Here is a 27,839-nt window from a genome sequence, read left to right as displayed (position 1 = left end):
GGCGAAGGGGAAGGACGGCGGAAAATGTCTCCCTGAAGCCGTCCCGGGGCTCCCCGACCACCTTTGGTCTCGATGTGACAACGATGCTGATAACGCTGTGTTATGTCTACCTCTGGGTGCGCTTCCAGAAGTGCTACACGGTGGTCATCCGCAGCGCCGTGCGCCGCCTATACGGGAGCCGCGCAGGCTTCGCCTTCTGCACTGTGAGACCAGCGACTCTTCCGGGGGGGCGCTCACCTGGCGAGCGAAGTTTTACTAAGCAATTGAGCCGCGCGGCGCCCGAAGAACGCCTTCTGCTCAAAGTGGGCGACAAAGTGGTGTATATAACCGAGCCGCAGGTGAATAGTGGGCCGCTACGCGCTGTTTCCTCCGCGTTACTGTACCGGAGCCCCCCTAGTTCATGTACCTTTCGCCCAGGCCCGGTCTGTATGTAAATAAACCAGTTACAGCTTTTCTGACCTCGGCGTTTGTTCTTAGGATTTTATATCTGCCACGATATAAAGTCATTTACACCTCATGCCAGCTGGTTTATATAGCTTCTTTGTAAAAGAACAGTATTGATGAACATCGTACTCATCTGTATTTATGCAGCTTTTTGTAAATGCTTTGCAGCCTTTATACTGTGCCGTGAGCTAATAATGAAAAAGCCCAAAGGCACTTGTGAATGATACACGTGCCTTTTTATCCTCCCAGGCGTGTGACGACTTCAGCACGTGGAGTCTCATGTTAGGGCCCTCTCTGTCGCAGGGTCCAAAGACAGACAGCATTGCTTTTGTCATAGAGGCCGCCGCAGAACAAGGAGCGGGATTAAAGGCGCTTTCCGCAAAGGGAAATGTATGTATCGTCCTTATGTTTTCTTTAAGCGTCCCATTTGTCCCATTCTGGTACACGTGTACACCATAATACCTGCGGAAATTCAGATCAGGGCCTGGACACTGTTTTGTAATTACTCCACATGACAGGTGCTGCTCTAGTGTCCCAGAAAAGCTGATAGTCTTCCGCTTACGTAGTAAAAGGGAAGTTTGCCTGATCTGCCTTTGATCTCGCCAGGTGTGGCGGTTTCTGCCTTTTACCAGGCGGTGTCCCTATTGTAACACTGGCCTTTCTGTCCAGTCTAGCTAAGATAAGGGGAGCAGAGAGCCTCCCTCCCAGGAGTTGGCTGGGTGGGGGGCAGGGCAGGGTTCCACCACCTTGGTTTTGGAGTGCCCCCCCCCCCCCCTTTTTGTCCATGCAGTGTACTTGTGATTGTATGGATGGGTAAATTGTGCTCCTCTTCATAGGGGGGCTTTTAAGAAGAGAAAGATCATGGCTGCTTCCAGGCAGTCACGCTTGAGAAGGAAGGTGGCCTGTAGAACAGACACCGGGGCTAGTCGTTCCGGATGCTTCTGAAAGGCGTTAGTGGACCTCTGTAACCTGACAGAGCAAGCAGGGGCCCGGTGGAGGAAGTGGGGGTGGGTGGAGTGTCTCATCTCTCGCTCTCCCAGCCTCTAACCTGCACCCCTGTGAAGACTCACTGTAAAAACAAACTGTCACCACCACTGCTTCTGGATGCTTCCATCCAACCTGAATCCTCTCTAGCCTTACCAGATTGACCAGATTATCTCTCTGTATATGTGGATTAATTTCAGATTTTTTCACTTTGGAGGAAATGAAATTTAACCCAGAAAATCCATTACCTGTTTTATGGCTGGTGGTGTCCTGTAAAGCACTCATCCTGCACAGATTCATAGGCATATGCAATATATAACTTTAATTGCTCTATGAGGGCTGTTCCTCTCTCAGTGGACACAGCCATTAATCACTGGGACTGTGCGTGTGTGTCTGCCCAGGTGCTGAAGTGGTCAGATTACTGCCTTCCCTTGGCCTGCAGCCCCGGGCGGCCATTCAGGGTGGTGGCGGAAGCCAGCGTGGACAATTTCAGTCGCCTAGGAGTGGCGTTTATGGAAGATCGGTTGTGGCTGGACAATGGACTCGTGCCGGAGAAAATAGTCTGTGAGTATGTGAGCATGACTGACAGGTGCCATTGCCTGTGTTTGTTTATTTATTTATTTATATATATATATATATATATATATATATATATATATAAAAATAAAATATAATATAATATAAAATACATTTTTTAAATGTTAAATTTTTTCCCAGCTGTCCTGCTCAGGGAATCCACACTCAAAGCATTTGCTGGACGCTCTGTACTGATCAGAGGAGCCCAGGCTGAGACCAGGTCACTGGAATTGCAGGAACCGCCAGAGGACAGATCACTGTTTCAGTCCCCGTGCCGCGCGTCCGAGGAAGGTACGGGGGCGGCGATTGGCAGCGCGTCCGGGCAGGACCGCGGGTGCCCCCCTGCGGATGCCGCCGCCGCGGACGCTGGCCTGGACGGCCGCCGCAGGATGGGGGCCGGGGAGCAGCATGCGGAAGGCTGCCACCTCCACCTGTCCAGCTGCCACGAGTGCCTGGAGTTGGAGAGCAGCACCATCCTCTCGGTGAAGTTTGCATCGATGGAGAACATTCCGGACCTCCCTGACGACTACGAGGGCGGCCGGGGGGAGTCTGGTGGGAGGAGCGTTCCCGGCCAGGGCAGGAGGTTCAACCAGAAGCCTCCCAATGTGCTGGTGTACACAGGGGGCTGCCAGGAGAGGTTCAAGCATGTGCACGCTCTCCTGGCCGAGTGCATCAACACCGACAGCTACGTGCTATACCCCCTGCGACCACAGCAGGTCCTCAGCGAGCCATGGCTGGACAGTACCCTCCTGCTGGTGCTGGCCGAGGAGGAGCCCCTCACGGCCCAACACCATGAACGTTTCCTGGCCTACCTGGAGCGGGGTGGGAAGCTCCTGGGGCTGTGCTCCTCCTTCTGCGCGGCTGGCCTGTCGCTCGCCCCTGGGCCCGACCGGAGAAACGGCGTGTGCCAACTGGTCTTCACCAGGGCCGACTGCACCGAGGTGGAGCTGAGTGCCCTGGCCAGCGGCCACGTGTTCGTGCGTGGAGACAGCCCCGCGGAGATGTGGGGGGAGCTGCGGGGGGGCAGTGGAGGCATGGCGGTCGTCAGGATGACGCACGGCGACAATGGTGGCGAGGCCGTGCTGTGCCAGGTACCGTCTCCCATGCCTAAGCTATGCCTATCCTGGCTTGCAATATAACCTGAATTAAAGCTTCATATAAAAAATAAACTGAAGACAGGAAAAGTCCCGAAAGAGAATTTTGCCTTGGACTAGGCAGTATCACTGATATTTACGACCAAAAAGCTCTTTTAGATTTGGTCACATGACCTACCACCCAGAGTGATGTCATGTCTGTGCGCCCTCCTCGCTTCTCTCTCCCGCAGGTGCACCTGGAGGCGGCGCCGGACTCCCACGATGTCACGAGCCCACAGGACTTTGACGAGCTGAAGGCAAGCAACGCACTTCGCTACGAGGTGCTGTCTGAGATCCTGAGCTGCCTGGGGCTGAGCTGCGAGCGGAGCCATGTGCCGCCACCCAGCCCCATCTACGTCCTCTCCTCGTCTGAGGTAGGACCCACTGCCCTCACACCTGCCTTTAAATAGCTGTCCTTTGCTACTGCCTGACTGTTAATGTTACGGCTGTCGTCATTGTCACTTTTAAACAGAGGTGACAGTAAAGATTACATTTCAGTAAAACTTTAAAATGCCTTACGTTATGCAGATTATTAGACTATATACTTGGAACTGATCACAGACAAATTGATGAGCAAGAATTAATTAAAATGATTAATTAAATACTGATCGATTTGTGTGTTTAACACATGCATGATAACATGTGGGACATATTAATGGAACAGAATTTAAAACCAGAGTCTTTAAAACGAGATATAATGGTTCTGATAGGTAAATCTTTGATATCTCTATGTTTTGAATAACTAGTAAAGATTCTGTACATTTACTGACTAAATGTTATGTAATTCATAAATTAATTTAATAACTTTGATTAATTTAATTGTAAGTTATTATAAAATGTTATAAAACACTTGACGTTAAAAAGTACTATAAATAGCAGGGAAATTTTTTTTCAGAAGCATCAAACTGACACTTTCACTGCCAGGCTCTGCGTAGAGATTTTCATTTTTTAATTTCTGTTTCAGCATGTTCAGTGTGGGGCTTTAATTGAAATGTAATCATAACTACAGTTAATCTATGTTGAAACCATCTGACAGTCTAGGTTTATATGTTTAACATCAAGGCTTTGACTTGTACTGCAGTCACTTCTGTGTTTTTTGACTTTGTAACTAATTATTAGCTTGTAGCAGTAAAAAGTGATTTGTAGTAAAGCAGGATTTTTTTAAAATGTGACTTGCAGTAGCTTTGTATTGTTTTCTTCTCATCCAGATATTTAAATTGGTGTCTAATTTCTATTTAAAACTCTTTGTAATGTCCCTATAGTGGCAGGTTGGTACAATGTTCCTGTGACTGGAAGGTCGCTGGTTCAAATGCCAGACTCTGCAGTTATTTCGGCTTAAGGCCGCTTAACAAGGCCCTTAACCCCAATTGCTCCTGGAACACTGACCCTGCTTTCTCAAAAAAACTGTATGTCACTTTGGATAAAAGCGTCTACTAAATTAATGTAACTGTAAACATCTATGACTAACAAGTAATATATGCAACGTTAAAATTGCAGCAGATTCAGGGAGCCCGAGTGCCTGAATCTGTCCAGATGAGAAGCTGCATTTAGTCTCTGCTTTTTTTCTGTCCCGTTGAATATGGAGCCGACTGGTTCCAGACAGACTTTAGTCCGATTCGTGGCTGAATGTTTTGGGCCGAAGGATCCAGACGGGCTGAGGCGCTGAGCAGTGAGGCGCAGCACCTCAGTCTGGACTCACGGTTTTATTTAAACAGTTTTCGCGATTAGTGCTGCCTGCATTCTTCCGGCGATTTCCACGGCGATCAAAGGGCATCCCCTACCCTCCACCGCTTGCCTTTTTCGCCGAGTGGCGCCCACACGTGTTCCGACGGGCCCCTCCGGACATATAAACCCTGTGAGCCATTGCGTTGTTTTGCGCATAAATTTGCATACATTAAGGCACCGAATGTTTTCCACATGTGCGGGCGGGCCGGGGCCTGGTTCCTCACACGGCTGCCATGATAAACATTTACACGGACAATTACAGCCCACTTTGTGAAGGAAAGCAGGCGAGAGAGGAGCTGGTACCGGTTTGCTTGTCGGGAATGAGGGTGCGTGATACTTAGAGGCCTGATGTCACTGGCACCCAAGCCAGGGATATTTGGGGAATCTGGCCTCCGTGTTAATCGGCATTTGAAATGGGACCACATGCAGACCTGTCAGCCCCCGTTTTCAGCCTGGAGGGCCAGGCACTCAGACAACTGTCCACTCCCCCCTTCAGGATGGCTGGGAGTGTGTACATCTGGCGATGGTCGGTGTGCAGATCATGCCTCAGGGTTATCTTAAACCATGATGTCTTCCTGGGAGCAAGCTTACTGCTAGAGAAGTCTGTACCGCTAACAGATCAGTCTAAACTGCTGTAGTTAAAAAAATATATATAAAAACATGGAAAGAGTTTTATATAAGTCTAGTGTTGAGCCAGATTTTTTAGCTTGTTTTTCTTTTCTAAATTTGCCTCTGTGTAAATGCTTTCTGTAATAAGTCTGACATTTCCTGAAGCATGACTTTACGTAAAATACGAACAGGTAGTTCGAAGTCCTGCAGTAAGTGTGAGAAACCACCAGGGGGCGGTCAGCACCCGCCGTTTGTTACATTATAAACCGTTTCGTTAAGAATACCGAAAATAACCAACCGGAAAGTACTCTGAAGGATGAGTCACTTATTATCAATGTCAGGCGGTTTAAATATTCCTGCGATTTTTTTCCTGTTGAACTTAAACATTAATTTGCACATTTCCCCCCTGGTAAATGACATGTATAGGTGCAAAGCCGGCTTCTCCAGCCACGTTGCATTTCCTTGCACGGACGGCGTGTCTCCCGTTTTAAGTAACCCGCCCCTGTGCTCCCGATGCAGAAGATGGTGTCTCCCCAAACCAAACTGTAGCATTATTATTATTAATTATTATTATTATTACTCGGTCTGCTCTGAGCCGCGGCTGCTACCTGACCTCTGGCCCGAGCACTTTGTTATAACAAACACGGCGGTGATGAGAGCGCCTGCCTTGGGGATTGCTTCCAGATTGTCCGGCCGGGAGCTGGGTCCACCTTACTGCAGCGGGCCAGCCTGGGTGTGTCCGACCAGTCGTCCGATAACGTGGCACGGCTCTTTTAACTCCTTCACACGATCAAGCCTGTCTGGTCATTTTGACTATCATCCTTAGTCTCTTTGTTTTAAAATGATTTTTGTGCTTTTGGCTCCAGAAGTGCGTGCAGTATTGAATACTATGAGCAAAATATTTTTTCCTTGTGATTTTATTTTTAGGTCACAAAATAGCATAGACTGAGGCGTTGGCTTTGTTTGCATTACGTTGTATCTGGCAGGTGGCTCCTGTTCCCTGAGCCGGGGGACGAGGCCGCGGCTCTCCGGCGATCCGCACGAGCGAAGGGGGATTTGTCAGGCGGTAGAAACGGTCCCTGGGGGGCGATGCGAGCTGCCTCCCCTGTTACACGTCCTTTTGTGATTTGCACAAAGCCGATAATTGGAGCATGCAGATAAGCGGCTCTAATTGATTAACCATCACTGTAGCCCTTAAATATGGATCGCAGCTAATTAGGGCCATCACGCCGGGCTTTTCACAACCTGCCAGTGCTAATCACGCCGCTCGGCCGCCAGATGGGTCCCGCAAAGGGTTTTGTGTATCCGCGAACCCCCCCCCCCACCGCTTCATGCTTCGTTTGTGATGAGATGTAAACCGGGGTATCTGCGGTGTTGGTCCGGAAGCCCGGCTCGGTACCGGAAGCGTCCACCAGCCGATGACGCTTAGCTACTGCACGCGCCGAACGCTTCAATGCCGGCATCTGTGCTGCATGACGGAATCGGCCGACGCTCCGCGGGGGGTACACAAAAACACCATGCGTGGTGACGTCAATAATTCTTTGCATATAATGTCATGGATAAATATTTTGGACATATTGTGTCAATTAACGGCACTGACGAGTCCATTTTTCGGCAATATTGCTTACACTTATTACTTTGAGTGTTTTCTTTAATGTTTGTTTCATCGTTCTACTCTTTACATATCAAGGCAACAATTAAGATTTTGCCAGTCCAAAATGATACGTTTTAAATTCTTAAAAAATGGAAAAAAAAATCCAATCTATATTTATCATTTCAGCTTTTGGTTTGACAGCGTATTTGATCTTCATTCTTTTTCATTCAGTTAAAATCCTGTTTCCATCACACACATCTGGAGAAATGATGTGAAATGAATATGTTAAGGTTTTGCAATGTATCCAGACAATTACCTAACACAGACATTTTCTTTTTCTCTGAGTAGTTCATTTACATTTAAGTATATATGGGGTATATATGTCTTTAGAATTTTATATACAGATAAATCACATAGCATGTTCAGTGTTTCAGGGTTGGCAAACATAATGGTGCAGAAGTTATTGCATGTATTCAATTAATAACTAATTCTTATTTCTGAGCAATGTGAATTAAAAGTCAGTCCTTAAATCAAAAACCAGGAGAGTCTCTGGTGGTACTTAGAAGCTGAGGTTTATATACTATATTTTCAGTCTATTATGATATGACAGAACCTTCTGTTAATCATTTTGCTTAAAACGTGCTAGAAAAGACCTGACTCATTAAATTCGGTTTCCACATCATCTCATTGCTTTACAGCACATTGACAAAGTGCATTAATACGTGAAGACTTATAGTATCAGTCCTGCAGATTAGTTCAAAATTTATCTTTAGAATGGTTAAATCAGTAAAATCAGTGGTGTTTTCATTACTTGACTTCTGCACTGTCCTGTTCCTTTTGGGGCTCGGGTATGTATGTCATCTTCCAGATCTTTTGTATTTGAAACCCTTAGCTATACATTTAAAATGGAGACTGAAACTGGAACATCAGTTGAATTGACAATTAAAAACGAGTTAAATGGCTCATGATTTATGATGATTTTGACCTGTTATTGGTGCCATTTATGCAGCCTGTGTATGATGTAACTATCTTGTTTTAGAGTCATTTTGAGATGTTGTAGGACTCATGCATCCCGATGTCTGTTTGGGGGTAGGAATGCCGGCGTTGCTTCCTGGAGTGGCTGCAGACACAGGTGGGCCAGGGGGGGGTCCTGAGGGCCTCCCGAATCTCCCTGAAAGTGCTTCCCGGTGTGGAGTCCCCAGGGGCGCTGCCGGGGGGCACACTGGCCCTGGTCACGCAGCCCCCCCAGCGCCTCCCCCCGCAGTTCAGCCTGGAGACTTACAGCCTCCACCTGCGCACTCGAACCCTGGGCCGCTGTGTGCTGTTTGCCGAGACCACCCCCTCCACCATGGACCTGCTGGAGGGGTAAAGCACCACCCGTTTCCTCTTGGGGTGTGGGTGGGGGGGGGCAGTTGGAAGCACCACCCGGCGAGGTCATTGGACCTGGGCTGTGAGCGGCCCTTTGCCTTTCGCTAAATTGGGATTTCGGTTGCCGAGTGCTAAGCGACCTTAGCGGGGACGACCGTGTGGTCGCTTACCGTGGCAGTAAGTATAGCCAGGCTCCAGCTGTGGTGCGGGGGGTGGGGGATGGGTGGGTGCTTGGCTGGAACTAATTTAATGCCTGAATGACCTCACAGCAGTAGAAGCAAGCTGCACCTAATAGAAGTCTTTGTCTACATCCTCACATCTTACTGGGGACTTGCCAGTCAACATAGCCGATCCCAGAAAACAGGTGGGAGCAATTAGCCCTGTCATAAAGTTTGAAAAATGGATTCTGGAGCCGCACTGAGGTGATCGAAACTGACAGTGTTGTCATTAGGGTTGTAAGGTAACGTAAGGGGGTGGGGGGTGTGCAGAATGGGAGGGGGGGGCGGTCTACAATCTGATTTCTCATGCCTTGATTATTCATTTAATTTCCAGATGGCCCAGGTTACACTCTGATTAAATTTTATTGTTTTTGACGTAAGTATCTTTCCAACGGCTTTTGTGTTTTTTGCTCTAGTTAGAATTTGGGACTCAGCAATTTCTGGGGCTTATATTTATTATTAACACACGTGTAGAGATGGTGGTAATGGGTTTGCTGTCTTGGGTTGGTTGGGGCTCCTGTCTCTATTACTTGTATCAGGGCCTAAAGCACCCCCCTCCCATGATGCATCACTGCATGTCAGACAGCAGCCGAACTTCTGGGTTCAAAGTACGGTTTTCCCTGATAATGAGCCCGGCTGGTGCCGCCGGGTAGTTCAGCAAGAATCATTTTCACCCCCCCCAACCCCCCTCTGTGGTTCTGCAGCCTCCTTTTCAATGAGCATCGCTCACGGGAGACCTGCACCCACTTGGGGACAATCCCATGGACTGTCCCTCTGAGTTTTCTCTGCGATTGTGCCCCTCCCCATTTTAAAGGCTATTAATGAAGCCCATTTATTGCAAAACTGTTTAATTGAAGTAGATAGAGACTGATGATTATCACTAAGTGGTACAGACCAGAAAATAATCTTTGCGTCTCCTGTATAGGTTAATTAGTTGCCATGGATAACTTTTTAATTTTCGTCAAATTTCTCTTACTATTGTCTTGAAGATAAAAGTATGATATTTTATATCGCACGTAACTTCTTTAAGGTTTAATGCTTTGTTCGCTATCTCATACTGTTGCAGTTTTTCGAACAACATCTTCAGATGCGATTAATCTAATAGCTCTGGGAGATATCTGTAAATGTGGCCTTTAATTTCCAGATTCCCTTTGTTTTTTTTTCCCTTTCTGACGGAGCATGGGCCAAGTGACCTGGTGCTGGGAATAGCAGTCTCGGCCATGACGTCCGTTTGTCTAGAGTGTCAGCCTTTTGTTTGCTTAAAACAGGCAGACCGGGGGGGGGTTGTGTTCGCACAAAGTGACGGTGGACCTGCAGCTGGAACGGACAAGACCCAAACACCCTCCTTTTTTGGAAATTATAATACTGTCCCATCGGGTCTCACTCTTACAGGCCGATAGCTTTTTATAATTCTTGTTTGCTATTGGTGTTTCGTTTTACTTCGTTTGGGTGTTTTGTTCTGGAAGTCAGGATGACATTAAACTGCCTTGTGAGTGGATTATGAAGGGTGAAACATGGTGAGGGGGCGGAGTTAAAAGGACTCTTTGTTAAAGATGATTGGCTGCCAGAGCCGGTCATTGAGCACAGAGTTGTTTATTTGCTGAGGGGGCATATGGCAACCTGAGGCGATGCCGTGGTGCTGCCCAGGAATCCTAATGACACTTTTCCTGATCTGGCAAATCCAATCTCCTGCCCCTGGTGTGCTGTGTTCCCTTAGTGAGTGGCGGTTCTTCCTTTTTCCACCGAGAGCAGGCATCAGGTGTCCGACGTACGCTTTGCACGCGCTCTTGCCTGATGAGGCGTCAATGCCTTTGAGCATTTCCGGTGTGGCCCTTTAAATGCGTTTCTTTGTGAGTCCAGGGCATCCAGGCGTTAACAGATAGCGCAAGATGATTTCCAGGGAACACTGTTTCCAGGGAACAGTGTTGTTCCGTTCCCTTGGAGAGGCTATTTTGCTTGGCTGAGGCATAAACAGGACTTTGTTCATAAACGGTGGCGAACACCTTGCATCTCTGGGAGTGTAAAAAAAGAGGAGCTGGTGAACAAGAGGCTCTTCTGGGCCTAAACGCGGCTGGCTGATTGGTGAACCGGCCGGCAATCAGTGTTTGTTTTGACGGGGGACCTACAACCAAAACTGACACAGTATGGAATTAGGCGCCGTTTCCTATGAAAAATATGAACCTCGTCATCAGGAGGGGGGAGCCCGGGGGGGGGGGACACGACAATAACTGCAGCAGCAGGTTCGTACATAAAATAAAATTGGTCCAATTGACCTTGCAGGCTCTACCAGCAATTATCTGAAATTGTAAGCAGATGCCGATAGTGACCCATTTCATATTCCAACAACATCTGGCTTCCCGTTCTGAAGTACGAGTTTACATCAGCGCCGGGATGCATACTAACTAGCTGATGCAGGGGTCAGACTCGCTGGGGCAGCTTAATGTAAGACGCTTGGAGGATGTGTATTGGGCTCTGGGTGTGTTAATTTTACCGGGGAAATGCACACACACAGAAAACTTAGCTCAGTTGCCTTTTGCTCCTGGGATATCAAAAATAGCTGATTATTATCTGTAGGAACCAGTTTGAGGCTCCGGAAAGACCACCGGGGCAATACGAGATCCGTATGCTGATAGACATTGGCTGAGACTGGGAGGAAACATGGCCAACTGGTGGCCCCGTTGCATTGTGGGTAATGAAAAAGATCCTCATTGATTGCAGTGAAGGGTGTCATCTGCAAATAATTCTTTTGCCGATGCTCTTCTGGAAACAGGATTAGGTCAATTAATCGCATTTACAGATTACTTTTACTATATTGACCACAACGTTTCTGCTTGTGAATGTTCAATACAAATATGCTTATGTTAATAATGGCAAATCCAGTTTGTTAGGCGAGCATCGACGCATGGAATGAACTTGGAGAACCCCTAATTCAAGAGAGATGCAACTTTTATATCGGATAATGATGATTGCACTTGAGAAGCAGTATTTGCGATCGACGATATTGGAATTTAGCAAATGGAGTGGACTTTAAGCCAATAGAAAGGCTTTTGTTTTAATGGTAAGTATCAGGGAAAGAGACTTTCTTTTGGGTCTTTGCAGCAGGGGGTGTCGCTTTCAGGGGGCTATCAGGTTGGGCGTCAGGTCGCCGTTCGGGGGCGTCGCTTTTAGGGGGCCATCGGGTCGGGGGTCAGGTCTCCGTTCGGGGGCGTCGCTTTCAGGGGGCCGTCAGGTTGGCCGTCAGGTCGCCGTTCGGGGGCGTCGGTTTCAGGGGGCCATCCGGTTGGGCGTCAGGTCGCCGTTCGGGGGCGTCGCTTTCAGGGGGCCGTCAGGTTGGGCGTCAGGTCGCCGTTCGGGGGCGTCGGTTTCAGGGGGCCATCAGGTTGGGCGTCAGGTCGCCGTTCGGGGGCGTCGCTTTCAGGGGGCCGTCAGGTTGGGCGTCAGGTCGCCGTTCGGGGGCGTCGCTTTCAGGGGGCCGTCGCTTTCAGGGGGCCGTCAGGTTGGGCGTCAGGTCGCCGTTCGGGGGCGTCGCTTTCAGGGGGCCGTCAGGTTGGGCGTCAGGTCGCCGTTCGGGGGCGTCGCTATCAGGGGGCCGTCGCTTTCAGGGGGCCGTCAGCTTGGGCGTCAGGTCGCCGTTCGGGGGCGTCGGTTTCCTAGTCCGAGAAGCCTGCCGATGGGAAACGTCTTGATCTGCTGTGTTTGATATCACATAATGGAATAATCTTTTTTGTTTGTTTGGAATGGCAGCGGTGTGGGCCGGGACCCTCTGGGAGTAAATCCTCTTTTTGTCAGATTACGCAGTGCGACCCCACCCCCACCCCTTCAGCCAACAAGGTGACCGGTGGCCTAATCCTGCACTGAGAAAATTCCCGCTTGGGGGTGTGTGTTACCACTCCTATCCACTTGTCATACAGATGACTTGGGTGGTGGCCATTTATCCTCTGACCCTAACCCCCTGGTCTGTGACCCCCCCCCCCCCAGCGATCTGGCTGCCCTGTCAAAGACCTTTGCGGGGAGCTAGGAGGCTATCTCCCCAGAGCAAGACAAAGGGGTGTCCTGACTTGAAAGCTGTGATCTTCGGCCAGGAGACGGGCTTGCCCCTTTCAGCCCCGTGCAGCCCCTTTCAGCCCCTTTCAGCCCCTTTCAGCCCCTTTCAGCCCCTTTCAGCCCCGTGCAGCCCCTTTCAGCCCTAGACGTGCTGCTTTGTTCCTCTTTGTCCTCCGCTTGTCATAATTATCAGCAGCACACGGCTTTCCCCGCCAGCCAGTCAGAGGCGGGTATCGGGGGAGACCGTGGCGGGCACCGTCCATGATGTTGATCTTTCTGCTTCAAGATGCACGTCCTCCAGCTGTCCTGCAGTTAGGGGTGTGGGGCTGCCGCATCGTTCCACACAGGTTGAGGCTTCCTGCCCGACTACACGCTCCAGCCAAAGAAGGCGTGTGGGACACGATGCACATTATGTATGAATGGAAGATCTGCATCTGATGAAGCAAAAAGGGTTTTTTATTACTTTGGACCATTCACAGGTGCTTCAGACATGTAGTTAAAGCCCCCAAATAAGGCTGCTTCCTCATGTGACACTCTCACGTGTTTACGGCGTGTGCGGGGGACCTTTCTCCCCCAGGCACTGAGACGCTGGTGTTTGCACAGGGCTCTCGCTCATTAGCCGTACGGCGTCCAAGTGAGAGTTTCGTCCCTCGCTAACCATCTCCGCAGCGTGATTGTGGGTCTGACGTCGGCCTGTCAGCACCTTCACAGGGAGATGTGCTTCATCTAGCTCCTTTTGGGTTTAGGCCTTTTAAGTGACATTTTAGGCTTTAAAAACACTGCAGTGGTCATGAGGCACATGACTCTGGCTGCCAGTAACTTTCAGTTTTATCTTCCACCCTCTGAAATAAGTGGCTTTATTTGCCATTTGTATAAGAACATTTGAATGTGCTTGTTTTCCCAAGTTACTTTTAAGGTGCACACACACACACACACACACACACACAGAGGTGAGATTGAAGCTTGTGCTCTGAGGACAAGGTCAACCATTTATCCAACCCCCCCTGGAGTGTTTCTTGGGGGTGGGGGGGGGGGGGTAAGGACTGAGAACCCAACAGAAATGTGGCTACTCTGCCAAGCATGTGATTCGAACCAGCACCTTCTGATCGCAGACTCGGAGGCCGCAGACTCGGAGGCCGCAGACTCGGAGGCCGCAGACTCGGAGGCCGCAGACTCGGAGGCCGCAGACTCGGAGGCCGCAGACTCGGAGGCCGCAGACTCGGAGGCCGCAGACTCGGAGGCCAAACCCTCTGAGCCATACAGCGCTCCCTGCAGTGAGCCTGGGAAGGGAGGGGGGTATGCCCTGAATGGGACACCAGTGCATGCCAGTGTTTAAGGTTCAGTTAAATCTGAATTCATTGTGCAGTAAAGGCAGCTTGTCTCATTCGGATACCTCATGCGGCGAGATCTCGGCCCACTCCTTGCTACCCCCCACCCCACCCCACCCCACCTGCCTGTCCTGGGTGCAGCCCCAGCCACTTTTATTTGTCCTCTTGAAAGCCAGATTCCCCCAGGGGGCCAGTGGGTCTGGAGGGTGCTGTTGATGGAATGCTGCTGATTGAGACGAAATCGCAGTAATCACTTTAAAAGTGGCCTCACAGTGGAGCCCCATCTGTCCGGCCGGAGCCACGTGCTGCGTCTGCGCCTTTGCTTCGGGCCGCAGAGGATGCTGGGGAGTTTTTTCTGATCACACCTCTAGACAACAAGTAATGGAGGTGTCTGAATTACATACATGCACCCCCCCCCCCCCACACACACACACACACACGCACACAGGTATGTAATTACAGTGGTACTTCTGAATTTGAACTTAATCCGTTCAGAACTCCGGATCGAATCCTAAAGTTCGACACTCCTACCAGGGGAGAAGCCCTTCTTGATCTCGTTTTTTGTAATAACCAGGATAGGATTGGAAAATTAGAGGTTTTAGACCCATTGTACGGTAGTGATCATAACATGGTTAAATTCGAGGTTAATTTTAGTGTCCGAAGAGCAAAGTCTAAATTAAAAGTATACAATGTTAGGAAGGCTAACTTTAATGGTATGAGACGGAAATTAGAAACTGTAAACTGGACAGAGTTAAATAGCAAAACAGTTGAAGAGGCATGGGAATTTTTCAAAAGCACATTGTTGCAAGTGCAAGAGGACTTCATACCTGTTTCCAGCAAAACTAAATCTAGGAAACGACAACCAAGGTGGTTTACTAAGGAAATTAAGAATAAAGTCAGGAGGAAAAGGGCTCTGTTCCACAACTGGAAAATAACTAATGATTTCAAAATCAAGCAGGAGTATCTAAGTCTACAGGCAGAGTTAAAAAATGACATTAGGCTATCAAAGAGGGATGTAGAAAGAAAAATTGCATTGGAGGCTAAGCATGACAGTAAAGGTTTCTTCCAATATTTTAACTCCAAGAGAGCACTAAAAGCTGAAATCACTAATTTGCAGGATAGTAAGGGCCTTATAATTGATAACGAAATTGATATGGTAAACGAGTTTAATGATTATTTTTCAAGGGTGTTCACAATAGAGAACACAAGTAACTTGCCACCAATTAATACAAATACAGCATCGTCTATGACCAATATATGTATAACTGAGGTTGATGTGATACTAAGCCTAGCTAAACTCAAAATAAATAAATCGCAGGGGCCTGATGGCATCTTACCTATAGTCTTGAAAGAGATGAGGGATATTATTAGCCAACCTTTGACTTTAATATTCCAGAAATCGTTATCTGCCGGTGTGGTACCATCAGATTGGAAGCATGCTAATATAACACCCATATTCAAAAAAGGGGATAGAAGTAATCCAGCAAACTATAGGCCAATCAGTTTAACTAGCATTACTGGAAAAATAATGGAAGCTATAATTCAAGTGAAAATGGTAGATTACCTAGATGCAAATAACATTATAAAGGATAGCCAACATGGATTTAGGAGAGGTAGATCCTGCTTAACGAATCTGCTTGAATTCTTTGAGGAAGCTACAAGTGAAATTGATCACAAAAAGGCCTATGATGTGATTTACTTAGATTTCCAGAAAGCCTTTGATGTTGTCCCCCACAAACGGCTCTTGTTAAAGCTTAAAGCTGCAGGAATTTTAGGAACTGTGGCAGCTTGGATCAAAAACTGGCTAACTGATAGGAAGCAGCGAGTAGTTATTAGAGGCACTATGTCACAGTGGACCTCCGTTTATAGTGGGGTACCGCAGGGTTCAATTTTAGGACCACTATTGTTCCTAATTTACATTAATGATATTGACACGAATACATACAGTAAACTGGTTAAATTTGCAGACGACACTAAGGTGGGCGGGGTAGCAGATACTAATCTAGCAGCAGAGAGGCTTCAACGGGATCTGGATTTAATTAGCGAATGGGCTGATACTTGGCAGATGAAATTTAACACAGATAAATGTAAGGTAATCCATGCAGGGAGCAGAAATATACAGTACAGATATTTTATGGGTTCCACTGAAATAAAGGTAGCTGATTACGAGAAAGATCTCGGTATGTATGTTGATGCTTCCATGTCCCACTCTCGCCAATGTGGGGAAGCAATAAAAAAGGCGAACAGAATGTTGGGTTATATCTCTAGATGTGTGGAGTTTAAGTCAAGGGAGGTGATGTTACACTTATATAATTCCTTGGTAAGACCCCACCTAGAATACTGTGTGCAGGTTTGGTCACCACACCTCAAGAAGGACATTGCTGCCTTAGAAAAGGTGCAACGAAGAGCTACGAGAATGATTCCTGGTCTTAGAGGAATGTCTTACGAGGAGAGGTTAGCGGAACTGAATCTGTTCAGCCTTGAGCAAAGGAGGCTAAGGGGGGATATGATTCAGGTCTATAAGATTCTAACGGGTCTGGATGCTGTTCAGCCAAATGACTATTTCAATATTAGTCTAAATACTAGAACTCGTGGCCATAAGTGGAAATTAGCGGGAGAACATTTTAAAACAAATTTGAGGAAGCACTTCTTTACACAGCGTGTAGTCAGAGTATGGAATAGTCTTCCTGCTATTGTAGTGGAAGCTAAAACCATGGGTTCCTTTAAATCAGAGCTGGATAAGATTTTAACAACTCTGCGCTATTAGCTAAGTTCTCCCCAAATGAGCTTGATGGGCCGAATGGCCTCCTCTCGTTTGTAAATTTCTTATGTTCTTATGTTCTTATGATCTAATTTTCCCCATAAGAAACAATGGAAAACCAATTAATTGGTTCCCGGCCCCAAAAAATTACACCTAAATGTTTTTTTTTAGCATTTAAACACAAAATGGACAGGATAAAACAAGAAGAGCATATACTGTACTAAACACATCTAAGCACATTTATCAAAACAGTAATTTGTAAAGTAAAAAAATAAATGTATCCAAACAATGTGTAAAGTTAAAAAAAAAATGTGTCCTTCCCCGATCGTCCGTTCCTTCCGTGTGCCGCGCCCCCTTGTTAACCTCGTGTGGGATCCCCGTGTGATCAGCTGTTTCTGGTTGTTGTCATTAGTCCTCTGTATTTCGTCCGCATTTCAGCTTGTTTCCCCAGCCCGGTCATTGTATTGTCCGTCTGCGTTTTGCCTGCCTTACCTGTAATTAAACCCCGTATTTCCCGATACCCTGACATCTGCGCCTTTGTCTCCATTCCGTCCCCGCTCGGCACGACAATATTATTATAATGAAATATATTAATGGATTATTATTATTAATATTAAAATAATTCATAAGAAATCTTTATTTTAAAATGTATTTTATTATATAATTACTGTTACTGTCTATCATTGTCTAAATGTATTTTTACTGTCTAAATATATGTATTCAGGTAGTGTAAACATGCACAGTGCTATCACAGCGAATGCGAGGAGGAGACTGAAGCTTTACCCTTTGTTTCCGCTGAGAGACCTGCCGCGTACAAGTTATCTTAGGTCGGCGTTCACGGTTTGACTTGTGAGATTCAGATTGAGTTCTAGGTTTTTTTTTTTTTTTAACTGGTTGGTTCGACTTTTAAGAAATTCGAGTTCTAATGAGTTCGAAAACTGAGATACCACTGTATATCTTTGTGGGGACTCTCCATTCATTTCTATGGGCATAACCCTAATCTCAACCATGACAATCGTAACCTCTACCCAGCCCTAACCTTAACCATAAGTAACCAAACAAAATATGAGACTTTTGACACTTTGTTTTTTGATTGCAATCACATATACATCTATATTTCTATAAAATTGAGTTTCTCCTTGTAGGAATCGAAAACATGGTCCCCACAACATCAAAATAACAGGTTTTTATCACAATAATAGTTACAAAAACATACACACAAAGCCACCAGGATTCTGCTCATCGAATATAAACAGTTTCTTGTGGTGTCTCTAACAAATATTTCTTATTAAAGTATTTGTAATGAGAATGCAAAATCACATTTGTACAGTATTGATAAATGAGTGTCTCTGCTTTCATGATGGGGGGGGAGGTGGCTGCTGTGTGGCTCAGCATGTTAGGACCCTGTGCCATTGACCCCATTTGTTCCAAGCTTGCTCTAACCTGTATATGTGTCTGTGTCTTGAGAAGAGCATGATGGGATATTCAAAGCTACTCATATCTCCTGGTCTGTATTTAAATACTTGAAGATGGTAGATTGCTGTCAATTGAATAATTTTTTTCCCCCTCCTTTCCAATGAGCATGGAGTGGCTTCCCCTGGTCGCCCCCGCTGAGGTGGTAGCCATGCAGTGGCTGGATGGTGCCCTATGCTTTGTGATGCTGATAAACCCCCAAGTCTGAGAGAGCAGCTTAGCCTCCCAGAGTCTGTGACCATGTTTCATTTGGGGAAACACACATGGTTGGTCACCTTTGAGAGACTGCACATTTTTTACACGCCCCTGTTTTCCATGTGGCCGGCTAATCAGTCTCTGTGTAAAGAATGAATCAGTCAGGGGAAATATTGGCGTTTTCCATTCAGCCCGGGCAAACATCATGATTTTGGCAGGAGAAAAGCTTGAGCTGGCAACAGTATGAGTTTTTGTCTTGTATGTTTCCTTTGTGCGTGTTCACGTCGTGTCCACACAGCTTGGTGTGTTGCCCGTGCGCTCCATTCCTCACCACGTGCATTAATGAAGCGCCTATTTCTTGGGGCGTTGACGGATTGCGTCTTCATTGTGAGCTCTCCGCCTCAGCTCCACCCCTTTCCCCAGGCCCGCGCACCCCCTCCAGGGATTAACGCACCCCCCCCCCCTCCCCCGGATCGCCTGGACGGCTGTTTGATATGTTGCACTTGCGCTGAAAGGCGGCCATTGTGCCAGGCTAATTGCTAATTGTGGGCCTGTTCCTTGGGCCTTTTTTCTCATCCTTTGTGGCAGTTATTGGGAATTTCTTTTAATGCGTTTTTTGGCCTCCTGGGCCACCGTCAGCCCCTGCGCTTCTCACTGGACGCGCTTTCAGGACGAGATTAACTTCTGCAGGAATGCTTTAGCTCGCGGCCTGAGCCGGCCTTCTGTATATCGCTCTTCACTTGAGCTTCTGAGCCACCGCCCCGCCCTCCCCCCACCGGCAGCCGCGACCCTCTCTTTCATCGCAGGCCCCTCAGCGGGCGCATAAGAGCATTACCGTGTTTAGGAGTGAGATGTTTTGTGTGATCCGCAGGCTGATCTCATATTTGCGTTGCAGAAATTAATTTGACGGTGATTTGCATGCTAATCTGTGCAGGGTTTGATTCCGCTGGGGAGGGATCCTGGAAAAAGAGTCATTTTGGGCTTTGAAAATAAAAAGCAGGGGGGGCTTTGTAGTAAGAATGGCTCATTTCGTTTCCCAGCTTTTGGACAATGCCCCCCCCCCCCCCCAGGTCCAGCTCTGAATGGGTCCCTCATAACCAACTGGCTGCTGAACCCCGGCTGCTCCTCCACGCCGTCAGTCCGTTACAAACCCACTCCATCGTGGGAATCTGTCCTTTCCCGTTTATCCAGCCGTATTTCCCGGCCTGCCATGTGTCACTTGTGTGTTTTTTTACCTGCTCTAGTATTAATTACCAGGTTTCCTTCATGGTGAGTTTCGGAGCTGTGTGGCGTTCTCGGCCCAGGGTGTCGCAGTTTACGCAGCTAGCCCACCCTTCGTAGCATCGTTTGGATCCCTCCGGAACCTCCCTGATTGATTCCTTTCATGTTTCGCTTCTTTGTCTGAAACCTCCTGGACACGCATGCTCGCAAACACGCATGCAGACACACACGCACACACGGCTGTATCACACGCTGCCTCCGGTGTGCTCGGTTTAGCTGCGGTTGTGGGGTCACGGCTGGCCTTCCTTGCCTTGTTAGGCACTGATGTTCTTATTAAAAGTTCATTTATTTGGTTGGAGGACTCGAGAGAGCCATCTGGGCCCCCCGCCCACGTGCGCCAGTGCTTGATTTGCCGGGGAGGCATCGTGGGCACGAAGCGGCTTGCGGGGGTCTCCGGCACTCCTGCCCAACACCGAAAGCTCTCAATTAGCTGCTGTGCTCGAAGGGGCCGGTTAACCCGGCGCGACTCCGGGGAGGTCATGTTCCTGCAGGCCGCCGGGACGGCAAGCAGCCGCCGTCTGGCCCCCGCGTGCCCATTGTTACTGTTGCCGGGGGGTTGCCGGCCTCCTTTGCCTGTGAGTAAAAATCATTAAATTAGCGGCATGTGATTCGCGCACAGTTATGGTGCCTCGGTCGCGCGGTTTCTCTGTACTGCTGCCGCTTTTAACTCCACACATTTCTCCATATAAAAATACCGTCTTTGCATTAAGACTAAGGAGAGCAGCACCGGCGTCTCTCACCCCTTGCGTTAGCCGATCTACCGCCTACAGCTGAAAAGTTACCGATGAGTTTACCTTGGATTTTTTTTTTTAGCTCTTAAATAAGGGATTTGCAAAAAGGACTGAGGACTGAGAGGACTTTTTTTTATTATTATTATTAATTTTTGAAGGCTCCCAAGGTTTTGACATTACCTCCTGTCTTTTTTTTTTCTTGTTTAGTAGAAGATGGCAGCTTTTTGGCTCTTGGGCAGTCATGTCCAGTTAAATTACACCGTGCCTGAAAACAGAGGTACCTCAACTGGAAAATCAGCGCGTTGGTATATATATGTTTCTCTCTCCACCCACACGCTCCCCCTTACTTCCACTAGATCAGTGTTTCTCAACCCCGCCGTCAGGGACCCCCCCCCCCCCCCCGGCAGTCCACGCTTACCGGGAGCTGGGAGGGAGCAAAGAGCCGGATAGAGAAACACTGGACTAGATTTCCTCACTGGCTTTCTGATTTCCTGACGGGTTTGTTTAGATCAACGAATTTGCTGCTGACAATTTAAGCGAATGAAATGGTTCCAGGGTATGATTTCAGCCCTGTTTGGTTACATGATTCATGCATCCATGAAATCAAGTTTTAAAACAAAACAAAAAAAAAAAAAAAATCTTCAGGCAAAAAGGGGTCTAGTTCTAGTGTTTTGGCCTTATCTGTGTCTCTCTGATGCCTCTGCGTAACAGGAGACACGCACACAGATGCACACAGGCAGGTCGGGTGTTAGCACCCATCGTTGTCTGAAGGTAAGCAGCTTTACCCACTGGAATTGTTTTTTAATTATTAACTAAGAATTAAGGGAAAAGTTGCCAGATGCAGCAGGCCTGTGGAGGCAAATGCGCGTCCGTTGAATCTGGAGGATTACCCCCCCCCCCCCCCCCCAAACGCTGTCCCTTTGCATCATAAAAACCCCCAGCATTGCTGGCCTTTGGATCTGGGCAAATATATGAGGTCCCTCCCCTCGCTGCTAAGCTGTTAAGCAGATTCCCTGGAAATGAAGAATCGTTCCGAGATCCCCAGGCTGGCGTGTGTCAGATCCGGGGGGGCGGTAGGGTAACCTGCTAACCCGCTACTAGTTACTGCACCTAGCATGCAGCGGTCACTAACAATACTAGTGGCCTGTGAGTAGCTTGTGTGCGCGTGTGTTTACTGGCACTGTAGGGGGCAGTGTTCATCCCTTCGCTGGCATAGTGGCTGATGTTTAACTTCACTTTTCGTGCCAGACGCCCGGTAAACCTTTGCAGAAATGGCCCACGGCGGCTCTCTCATCAAACATTAACTTAGAAATATCCGGAAGTGAGATTCTTTCAAGAACTGCCGTCTGTGTAAAGGTGGTATTTATCAGTGACTAGGCTGCTCTCTTTAGCCGTAACAGGAATGTGAATGTTTCTGGTGGGTGAGACCGCGACTCTGACCCTGGGGGGTCCTGTAGTTTATACATGCCCTCCGTCTGGCACTTTGGGTCCTATGTTCGGCGACACCCCGCTGCGGGCTCTGTGCAAACGTCCTGCGTGGCCCCCACTCTGCTTGGTCACCTGTACCGCCTCATGAGCCCTGACTCTAATTTTAAGGCACCTTGCCCCCACCCCCACAAAAAGACACTCTCCTGTTGTGTGTCTTGAATTAAAAAAATACCATATATCTGTGTTCTATGTAAAAACTAAATAGCTGTCTCTTTGAAACATATTTCATTTTATAAGAAGACGTCATGTTTCTTAAAAATATTTTTTTAAACGTAGTGCATTGTGGCAATTGGGGGAAGGAGCAGGATGAGCTTGGCTGGGGGGGGGTTATTAAGGCTGCTTAATTCTGGCAGAAGCCCTTTGATTGACATCACAATGTCACCTTGATCTGGCAAGTCTCGGGCTTTGGGGGGGGGGGTTGCTTTGGAACACAGATCCAGCACCCACTTGTTTGCTTTGGTTGGAGTTTTATTCCAGGCCTGTGTTTGGGTGTGAACCCTGAGGTGGGGAGGTCATGGTTTAGGAGTTTTGGGGGCGGGGGGGTGGCAGATCCTTCACATCTCCATCACAAACGTGAGCTTCCATGACTAACTGAACTGGGAGCTGATCACGGGTTATGAGATGCCCGCGAATGTTGGAAAGTTAAAGGCCAGACAGTCCTGCAGGGGGCGCTGCGGTGACAAAGAAAACATGCCGGTGATGTGGGTAGGCGCACGTCTGTCAGCGATCTGTCTGTCTGGGTCAGCCCTGTGGAGTGCCGGGGGCTCAAACCTGCCGTCCCTCCCTCTCCGGCTCGCTTAACGCTGGGGTGTGTTTTCCTTTTTCGCAGGTTGATGCTCCAGTTACCCCAGGAAGTGGGATTAATAGCCATAGCTGCGCGACAGACCGAGGGCAGAGGTCAGTCAGGGGTCACCGTGGTGACCACCAATCGCAAATGGCGTGTTTAATGTACACCACGCGGGCCTCTCCTGCGGTCACACCGCGATGTTGAAACAAGCCTCCGTCCCGCAACTGCAGTAATGAGAAACCTTACCTTAACGAGTATGTTGCCGTACTGATATCGCTGAAATGCCCAGGCTGCGGTTAAACAGATGCTGCTTCTGTGCAGCAAGAAGCAAGAAAAACACTCTTATGTTGTTTTTCTTTGAGTTCAGACTTACCAGATGGGGGTCAGTAATGTTGGCACCCATGTGTCTTAGATATTTATGTATAAAATTTAATTAGTTTCTTTAAATATTTGTCCATTTATTTCACTTATGTTATTCTTTGTTTTATTTATTTGTACCTAAATTATCCTTTGAAATGTCCCCTCACTAAAAATCTATTTTATTTCACCTTTCCTTATAATAGTTTAACTATTAAAAAAATATAAAATGACTGGAAATGCTCCGAGTTTAATCATCAGTATTCTTATTGGATTTCCAGAGTTTGATGTCTGTTCTAGGCTCCGCTCGGGTGTTGGTTGGTTCGCGTCCCCCGTCTGACCCTCCTGGTGTTGCAGGTCGCGCCGGAAACGCCTGGCTGAGCCCGCTGGGCTGTGCCATGTTCACGGTGCACATGCGTGTCCCTGTCAGCTCACGGCTGGGCCAGAGCATCCCCTTCCTGCAGCACCTGGCTGCCCTTGCTGTGGTGGAGGCTGTTCGCACCCTGCCCGGGTACGAGGTACTGTACCGTCCCTGGGGAGTCTTGGTCTTAAGTGCAGTCTTTGTCAATCCGGTTCTTGGAGACCCACAAACAGTCTATTTCGGGAGCTGGGATGGAGCAAAAACGTGGACTTTTCGGGGGTCTCCAAGAACCTGGCTGGAAAACATTGCTTTAGTGTCATTTTCTGTGGGCATTTGCCGCTCATTATGGCGTCACCTTCTGCCATGTCTTCCCAGGAAATCGACTTGACTGTCAAGTGGCCCAATGACATTTACTACGGCAGCCTGATGAAGCTGGGTGGGGTACTGGTCAACTCCACCCTCATGGGGGCGACGTTCCACCTGCTCATCGGTGAGATTCCCAGCTTGATGACCATGGGGGTGGTTCTGAATACCTGGCGCTGATCTGATGAATAATCTCACCAGGCTGTGGCTTCAACGTCAGCAACAGCAACCCCACCATCTGCATCAACGACTTGGTGGAGCGGCAGAACCGCCAGCGGGGGTCCGCCCTAGAGCCCTTGGACACCTCCCTGCTCATTGCCCGCAGCGTCTCCCTGCTGGAGGACCTCATTGCCTCCTTCCAGGATGGGGGGCCACAGGCTGTCCTTCCCCTCTACTATAAAAGATGGGTGCACAGGTATATAGCGACGGTTGACTTTACTGCCTTAGTCACACTTCTGGGTTTATTGCTGCCATAGCTCAACAACTAGAGCGTTGCGCTAACAACAGAGGTCATGGGTTTGAATCCCAGAGACATGTATAAATTGTAACCCTTCCCTGTACTGTAAGTTGCTTTGTATAAAAGCATCAGGTTGCTGAATAAATGTAAATAAATATATTGCACTCCTGGAAAGAAGGACCCCAGTGCATTAAGGAAAGACAATTCTGATCTTTAAAGAGGACAGAGTCTATGTCCTGTGCATAACCGATGGTCCACTACAGCCTGCTCAGCATACCTATTCATGTACAGCAGGGTTGGCCAGTCTTATCCGCAAAGGGCCGGTGTGTATGCAGGTTTTTGGAATAACCTGTAGGTCAGCTATTCAAACCCAGGTGTGAGGACTCTTCAGCCAATCAGTCCTCTAATTAGTAATCTAATTAGGGAGTTGTAGCGAAAACCCGCATACACACCGGTCCTTTGCGGATAAGATTGGCCACCCCTGCTGTACAGCTTACATCAGTAAATACTGACTAATTTATTCATATTATTCGTTTGCATTACCATCTGTCACTTAACTTTTAATTGCACACTATTTATAGATATTTTTACTATGGATTAATGTTTTGTCTTTATGCAACCAAGCATAGTTCACTGCACATTGTACTGAGTGCAACTGTGTATTTTACAAGTAGAACTTTGATTGAATGGTAATAAAAAGGCTAGCCAAGAGGAGGTGAGAATAATGGAGAGATCCCCTGAAAATGATAGTTAGTTTGTGAGTGTGAGGGAAATTCTGTCACCCACCTACCCTGGGAGACTTTTATTTTTCTGTCTGTCAGAAATTAATTGAAAGTAAAATGTATGCCGTTTTTGGTTACTTAATTTGGAGTTGTATTCAGAAACGTTAAGGTCTTCCTGATTTATGGTATCAGTCCAATTGATCCAACTCATTCCAAAACAGCTCTTTAGGGTGTAGGTTTGGAGATTGGAGACCAGGTCAGCTGTCACAGCACTTTGTCTCTCTCCTTGTTCACAAGATAATGGTGGTAAGGCAAGGAGCATGTGCTGATTAAAGCGTGTTGCCGCACTCACCACACAACAAACCACCTCAGGCATGAGGACCTGAGTGCAGCCATGTGGCAGGCGACACCTCAGCACCACACTAGTGGACCAGCGTGAGTTTTTTTCCAGTGGCTGCAGTGCTAATCCTACCACCAGCCCCCAAATTTTCCCTGTAAGTTGGAGGCCCTGCTTGCAGGGCTGGATATAGATCGACATCATTCCCAGGACAAAGCAATTGCAGGTTAAGGGCCTTGTTCAAGGGTCCAATGGAGTAAAATCACTCCAGGATTTAATGGGATTCAAACCAGCAACCTTACAATTGCTGGCTTAGGACCGCAGAGCCACTGCTCCACCCACGCGCAAGATAATACTTACTGCATACCCTCCAGGTGGGTTTAGTGTCGTTATCTTATTGAAAAATGATAGTCTGGACACACCTGCTGAAAATCCACTGGTACTGTATATACCAGTTTTTTTTTTTTTCTTTACAAGTTAAATCAATAAATTCGAGTTTATTCAGTGGTACAACAGACCGGCTCATGCTGCCCCTACACCAAGCCAATTTTAAGGTCCAGTTGGCTTTAGGAAATGCAGTTTGACTTTATTGTCAGTCTTTATTATTTTCTGTTAACTGAGGCATGTAACTTGCAGCTTTGGTAACTTTTTAAATGAGGATGCCCACCCCCCCTTCCTGTCTCTCCCTGACCCACACCACCCCGCCCCCCTCTCTCAGTGGCACGCAGGTCCGCCTGCAGAGCGAGGACGGGCCCCAGGTGGAGGTGGTGGGCCTGGATGACAATGGCTTCCTGCAGGTGCGGTCTGCAGAGCTGGGCGTCGTGTCCGTGCATCCCGATGGCAACTCTTTCGACATGCTGAGGAACCTGGTCGTCACCAAGCAGCGATAGTCTGTCTCTGGCCTCTCCGTCGCCTCCTACTGGCAACTGGACATAATGCTTATCAGAAGAACCTGATTGTGACCAAGTAGTGCTGGTCCGCACCGGCCTCTCCACTGCCTCCTGTTGGCAGCGCGCAGAATCCCACCAGCTTCACGCAATCAAATGTACTTCCTAGGAAAACAAAAGCCCCACCGGGGGGCGCTCTAGATAAGTGTGCTTATGAATGTGCATATTTGACCAAGATAAAGATTGTTTTTATAGCACAGGGAGGTATTTCTACGTATAGGAACGTCCATTTGCAGCAAAGATTCCGTAAATTTTTTTCTGAATGCTTAAATGTTTGTTAGGTAGTAGCTTGTTATGGACAACGGAAGCTTGGACAAAAGAAAGTGTTAATTACATTGAACCCTTTCATTATTAACCCTAAATTTGATGTTGTGTTTGATTTAAAATATTGCCTGTTATGGATCAGTAATTCTGATTTTTTTTTTTCTTTTTCTAAAACCACTTGTAGTCAGAAGTAACATATATGTAGTGTTTCTTGTTTGAAGTTAATTATTTTTTCTCAGTATCGAAGTACATTTGAAGGCTATAAGCATGTCATGCTTGCTGTTTAACATGCAGATGTAGATGTTGACTTAAGGTGACTCAGTTTAACTTGCATCTACAACTTTAGCAGCTGCTGTTCAGACTAGGTAATCTACCTAAAGCTAATCAGGTCGGCCCTGAACCAGTACATGGATGGGAGACCTACTAGGAAAACTGGGTTGCTGCTGGATGAAGTGCTTGTTGGCCAACTGGTTAGCCCGTCCTGTGGTCTACGTGGATCCCAATGCACTAATGGGGACACTGTGGCCAGCCGGTTAGCTCATCCTGTGGTCAGTGTGGATACCAATCCCCCAGTGCACTGATGGGTAAAAATGGCATCATCCTTTGGATGAGATGTAAAACTGAGGCCTCGACACTCTGAGACACTGAAAGATCCCAAGGCCTCTTTTCAAAGAGTAGGGGTGGTGCATCCCAATGCCCTGAACTGCCCCCTGTGGCTCTTTCAAATCTGGCCTCCTAATCATTTCCCATATCTAATTGGTGAATTCTCTTCACCACCTTAGTTACTGTATGGTGAGCACATTGGTGCAGAATGGCTGCCGTGGCATCATCCAGGTGGGGGCCACACAGTGCTGGTGGTTGAAGGGGCTCCCCATTGATTCTGTAAAGCACTTTGAGTGCTTGAATAAGCACTATATGAAAGTAACTTTTATTCATTTATTCATTCACTTTCATACCCAAGTATACAGCGATAGACTTCAGTTAAATATGCTTCATGGCCCTTGTACCGTATAAAAATCAGTAAATATTTGTAACTCTGCAGTACTTAGTGTACTGGGAAGGGTAAGAGTTTTTTTTTTTTTATCTAGCAATGTTGATTTTCTTTTTTAAAAATTGCTGTTAGATTGTAATCATGTTTGCCTTTATCCTGCAGTTTGTTGATAATTGTGTTAATTGGTCAGCTGTCTTTGTAAGAGATTGAAATGACATTTTTAAATTGGGGAAATTCTGTGTGAAATGAAGGTATCGGAAGGCATTGTCATGTGCTCTGGTGATAAATGAGACGAAAGGCA

General features: G+C 47.6%; 1 protein-coding gene across 3 annotated transcripts; it reads left to right on the top strand.

Annotated features, from left to right (window-relative positions):
- On the top strand, positions 1 to 27,839 carry hlcs (holocarboxylase synthetase (biotin-(proprionyl-CoA-carboxylase (ATP-hydrolysing)) ligase)). Of its 3 annotated transcripts, none has more exons than XM_023835174.2 (11): positions 1 to 338; positions 748 to 834; positions 1,830 to 1,992; positions 2,146 to 3,095; positions 3,329 to 3,511; positions 8,159 to 8,430; positions 22,782 to 22,849; positions 23,454 to 23,614; positions 23,833 to 23,947; positions 24,022 to 24,235; positions 26,055 to 27,839. In XM_023835174.2, the coding sequence occupies exons 1-11, from the start codon at positions 84 to 86 to the stop codon at positions 26,224 to 26,226; spliced, it is 2,640 nt and encodes an 879-aa protein (XP_023690942.1). In that variant the 5' UTR covers positions 1 to 83; the 3' UTR covers positions 26,227 to 27,839. The 3 variants fall into 3 exon arrangements, with proteins under 3 accessions (XP_023690942.1, XP_023690941.1, XP_023690943.1); XM_023835173.2 differs by having other exon boundaries at positions 694 to 834; XM_023835175.2 differs by lacking the exons at positions 1 to 338; positions 748 to 834 and adding an exon at positions 1,292 to 1,451.

The sequence above is a fragment of the Paramormyrops kingsleyae genome, chromosome 6 (assembly GCF_048594095.1).
Source record: "Paramormyrops kingsleyae isolate MSU_618 chromosome 6, PKINGS_0.4, whole genome shotgun sequence".
NCBI lineage: Eukaryota > Metazoa > Chordata > Actinopteri > Osteoglossiformes > Mormyridae > Paramormyrops > Paramormyrops kingsleyae.
The sequence above is the reverse complement of the archived record's forward strand: the minus strand, read 5'-3'. Positions and strand labels throughout refer to the sequence as shown.

What these genes read in the sequence shown, in the direction of transcription:
- hlcs (XM_023835173.2), top strand. Translation starts at nt 84, where the DNA reads ATGCTGATAACGCTGTGTTATGTCTACCTCTGGGTGCGCTTCCAGAAG. An exon ending in TGTATATAACCGAGCCGCAG is followed by an intron (nt 339 to 693) that starts GTGAATAGTGGG and finishes TTATCCTCCCAG; the next exon opens with GCGTGTGACGACTTCAGCAC. An exon ending in TATAAAAGATGGGTGCACAG is followed by an intron (nt 24,236 to 26,054) that starts GTATATAGCGAC and finishes CCCCTCTCTCAG; the next exon opens with TGGCACGCAGGTCCGCCTGC.